The sequence below is a fragment of the Gymnoscopelus braueri genome (genome assembly GCF_963280865.1).
Source record: "Gymnoscopelus braueri genome assembly, chromosome: 21".
Classification (NCBI taxonomy): Eukaryota; Metazoa; Chordata; class Actinopteri; order Myctophiformes; family Myctophidae; genus Gymnoscopelus; species Gymnoscopelus braueri.
Genome location: NC_137623.1, coordinates 18918286 through 18923285, shown reverse-complemented (window position 1 = coordinate 18923285; position 5000 = coordinate 18918286). Strand labels below are relative to the sequence as shown.

The 5000-nt window shown below is 41.2% G+C and overlaps 1 protein-coding gene across 1 annotated transcript in view; it reads left to right on the top strand.

Moving 5' to 3' along the window:
• The window catches only part of LOC308077142 (phospholipid phosphatase-related protein type 4-like), a gene marked incomplete at both ends in the record, with an annotated part of 78042 nt that overhangs the window by 26105 nt on the left and 46937 nt on the right, over positions 1-5000 (top strand). The window contains one exon of the mRNA XM_080417726.1: positions 3968-4153. Coding sequence (XP_080273852.1) covers positions 3968-4153 — 186 coding nt within the window. The remainder of the gene's footprint in view (positions 1-3967; positions 4154-5000) is intronic.

The window sequence follows — 5000 nt, the reverse complement described above, 5'->3', positions numbered from 1 at the left end:
CACACACACACACACACACACACACACACACACACACACACACACACACACACACACACACACACACACACACACACACACACTCGTTCAACAGAGAAGTCTACACACAATTTATATTGCCTTAATTCTCGGCTTAGATGGAACATACTACAGTACCACATTCGTTAAGTGATCTCTCATACTATTTTATAGATTTGAACTTTAATCCACGATTGCATGCGAACGTCCCTAAGTGCGATCAAATGTCTTGAGTGTCATCCGTCCCGCCCCCCCCCCCCCCCTCCTCAGGTCACAAAAATTATTTCCCTGTGCCTTTATCAAATCAAATTAGCACGGTCGTTGAACCATGTCTTTATGGGTGACATTTGTGCCGCATCGCCTGCCTGTTTATCTATCTATTTCTTAATTCATTCACATTCTGTTTGTCGCAGTGCTAGTGGACTGAGACACAGGGAACCTAGTACCACATCCTCTTGTAGGACTAATCGTTGCTGTCGGACAGAAGCCTTGTAATCTCCATATTTCTATTTCTTTACGGGGCCAGAGCTCAGCTCTGGACCTGTTTTATTATTCCCTGTATTCTGTTTCTTCTGCCACTTTTCGCAGTTCTGGGTGAACCGTGCTGTCGCTTTTTACGAAACTCGGCCATATGGTAGATGGTCATGAAAAACTATCAAGAAATAAATCTCACAATCTTTCGTCAAAAGGTGGCGCTATAGCACTCAATTGAAAATGCCAACTTTGAACAGGTACAACTCATGCCCTGTTTGACCTACAGCCATAAAACTTCAATACACACATGCGTCTACTCATGATGAACAACTTTAACCCTCTGACTTTTGACCTCTGACCTTTAGATCTCCCACCATTTTGAATTATATGAAAAACAGTTAAAACCTATCTCCTCCTGGGATTTTTGAGTAATCTGCACGAAGCGTTTTACACATGAACTTTGGACCTATGCCGACAAACTGATACAAAAGATTTTCCATAAGTGAAAAAATTAAGCTTTAATGAGCCAATGAATATTGCAGTTTTATGACAATTATTCATCTGCCCCTAACACATACATGCAGACTCACATTTCTTTGAAACTTTGCGTTAATGTTGAGGGTCATTCCAAATATTACTGAAACCAATCTTACTCCAATTGGTCAAAGGGGGGCGCTATAGCGATTTTTTGAAAGTGCAAACTTTAAACAGGCAAAAGTCATGCCTCGTTTGGCCGACAGCCATTAAACCTGCTTACACATGTGCCTTGACTCATGAGGAACACATGTATCACGTTGACCAGTAAGCTCCCCCCTTAGATTGTCCGCAATTTTGAGCAGTTTGAAAAACACTTAAACCCAGGATTTTTCAGCTATTTGCGTGAAACTGTATCATCTGTGTGATCTCCTTTTTCACAGGTTCTTCTCTGTTGGTCCAATGGCTTCTCCCTTAAACGTGTGCCTCACAACCAGAAGGTTGCCAGTTCAAGCCTCACTTGATGCGGACTTCATTAAAGTTGCATTGCACACAACATGATTGTGTCAATTAATACATGTGCAATTGTTAAACATAACCTGAAATACTTATTTGAGAGGGTATGTTTTTGCAATGTATGACATACTTCATTCTGAAAATAGCCGATCTACAATCTCAAAACTTTTCAGATAGCAACGTGTTTCTGAGCTTGTAGATCGGCTGCTTTCACTGGTTCACTTTTATCTTCAACAGACAACCTCAGCCTGGACAAAGCTATAGCACTATAGGTAATGTTGCAGCCCGTCAATCCGAAGGTCGAGGGTTCGATTCCTGTTAATGGCAATAGATTGACACGTCCAATCAATCCATTCTGCTTCCATCCTTCTCTCTCTTCAATCTATTGTTTCCATGTCTCTCTCTCTTCAATCTATTCCGTTTCCATGTCTCTCTCTCCGCCCTTAGATTGTCCGCAATTTTGAGCAGTTTGAAAAACACTTAAACCCAGGATTTTTCAGTTATTTGCGTGAAATGGTATCATCTGTCTGACCTCCGTTTTCACTGTATCAGGTCTGTTGGTCCAATGGCTTCCCGCTTAAGTGAATGTTTCACAACATCAAGGTTGTCGGTTCAAGCCTCACTTGGTGGAGACTTCATTTAAAGTGCATTGCAAACAACAAGACTGTATTAATGAATACATATGCAATTGATAAAGATAACATGAAATGCTTATCTGAGAAGGTATGTTTTTGCAATGTATGACATACTTCATTCTGAAAATAGCCGATCTACAATCTCAAAACTTTTCAGATAGCAACGTGTTTCTGAGCTTGTAGATCGGCTGCTTTCACTGGTTCAGTTTTATCTTCAACAGACAACCTCAGCCTGGACAAATCTATAGCACTATAGGTAGTGTTGCAGCCTGTCAATCCGAAGGTTGAGGGTTCGATTCCTGTTAATGGCAATAGGCTGAGATGTCCAATCAATCCATTCTGCTTCCATCTCTCTCTCTCTCTTCAATCTATTATGTTTCCATGTCTCTCTCTCTCTCTTCAATCTATTCTGTTTCCATGTCTCTCTCTCTCTCTCTCTCTTCAATCTATTCCGTTTCCATGTCTCCCTCTTCAATCTATTCCGTTTCCATGTGTCTCTCTCGCTCTCTCTCTCTTCAATGTATTCCGTTTCCAAGTCTCTCGCTCTCTCTCTCTTCAATGTATTCCGTTTCCAAGTCTCTCGCTCTCTCTCTTCAATCTATTCCGTTTCCAAGTCTCTCTCTCTCTTTCTCTTCAATCTATTCAGTTTCTCTCTCTCTCTCTTTCTCTTCAATCTATTCCGTTTCTCTCTCTCTCTCTCTTTCTCTTCAATCTATTCCGTTTCTCTCTCTCTCTCTCTCTCTTTCTCTTCAATCTATTCCGTTTCTCTCTCTTTCTCTTTCTCTTCAATCTATTCCGTTTATCTCTCTTTCTCTTCAATCTATTCCGTTTATCTCTCTCTCTCTTCAATCTATTCCGTCTCTCTCTCTCTCTTCAATCTATTCCGTCTCTCTCTCTCTCTTCAATCTATTCCGTCTCTCTCTCTCTCTTCAATCTATTCTCTCTCTCTCTCTCTCTCTCTCTCTCTCTCTCTCTCTCTCTCTCTCTCTCTCTCTCTCTCTCTCTCTCTCTCTCTCTCTCTCTCTCTCTCTCTCTCTCTCTCTCTCTCTATTCCCTGGCCCCGCTTATCGCTGCTTGCAGCTATATTTTTATGTTTGTTTTTCTTAAGTAGTGCCCTACTTTGTCATACTACATGTGTCACACAAACGTGGCAAAAAATATCCGATCTACAAGCTCACAAGTATATAAACCCCTATATACTTTCCATGCCGAGGATCCCCAAACAGCCATATATAGCCTGTGGTTGTGGCCACCCTATCGTGAAATGGCTTAAACAATAAATCAAATGAAAATAGCCAATCTACAAGCTCATAATCTGTTACATTGCAACATGTTGTGAGGTTGTAGATCGGCAATTCTTGTCATTTTATATTTTTAAATATTGACATGCTCAAATGTTTCCATTGAAATAAAAATGTCATACATATTCATTTATTTGTATAAAAATACATTTCCTTTCCAATCGTCCCCACTTGGCACTACTTGGCACATGCTTATGACCACCGCTTTTCTAGGGAGACCCGCTGTGATTGGCCAGCAGTCGCAGTGATTGACAGTTCTTCCTTCCTAGCGTTTTTGCAACTATGCCTAAACCTATCCTTAACCCTGACCTCAGTAAAACTATGCCTAAACCTAATCTTAACCCTAACCCTAACCTCAGTAAACTATGCCTGCCAGGAAGCCAATCAGACACAGGTAAGGCGGGTCTATCTTATAACGTTGGTGGAATCCATAACTGCGGCGGCCCACACTTTGAAAACCACTGCGCTAAGGGTTCAATGTGGTTGATTTTTGACTCTAAGTTTCTCTTGTGTTGTGTCTCATGTTGTCGTGGTCTCGCCATGGAACAGCTCCCCATCCTGGTGTCGTCGGTGGTCAGCCTGTACTTCCTGGAGTGGACGGACGTGTTCAAGCCGGTCAAGTCGGGCTTCACCTGCCATGACCGCAGCCTCAGCCTGCCGTACGTGGACCCCAACCACGAGGTTATCCCCCTGCTGATGCTGCTCAGCCTGGCGTTTGCCGGGCCCGCCATCACGGTGAGTCAAGTCAAGTCATATTTGTATTGTTATAGCCCAATATATGTCCCAAAGGGCTGTACATAAATAAACAAGCAATAATAATAACACAAAGTAGTGCAACGCATGCATGCGTACAATACATAGGCTACTCATACACATAAAATCAATGCAGGCAATTGAACCCATTAAGACTTGAGGCCGATTCTACAAATGTTTTCTAAATCTTAATAGTTTTCTGAAAAACGGATGTTACTATATCAGTGGTGCTCAAACTTTTTGTATTTTCATGTATTTGGCCGCCGACCCCCATCTCAAAATATTTTATTCCAGACCCCCAGAAGCAAATATTTGAATAAAAAATGCTTTAAAATATATATATATTCAAAGATTTGCACACATTTTCAAGATTTCTCTAAAATAGCAGATCTACAAGCTTATAGCGCGGCACGAAGTGAAGGGTGTTCAATACTTTTTAAGTAAAAGTATAGGGTGTTCAATACTTTTTAAGTAAAAGTATTGAACATTTGAAATACTCCAGTAAAGTAAAACAAATCCTGAAAAGTGCACTTAAGTACAGTACTTGAGTAAATGTACTTAGTTACTTTCCACCACTGGTATAGCATGTGCTATTTCTGGCGATTGTTCTCCCGGAATGGATGCTGTGGGGTTCAAGTGGTTTATAGATAATGTAATTCTGTATCCGCTTCGCTATTTTGTCACAACATCAAAGAGTCCTTAATACCTCATGCATCCCACGCACCATTCAGCTGCTCAGGAAACTTTGATCACAGCACTGGCACTTTTTACACCACTAGAATACATGATGCACTACAGTTCCTTTATGTTTTTGCTGTCACATCAACTT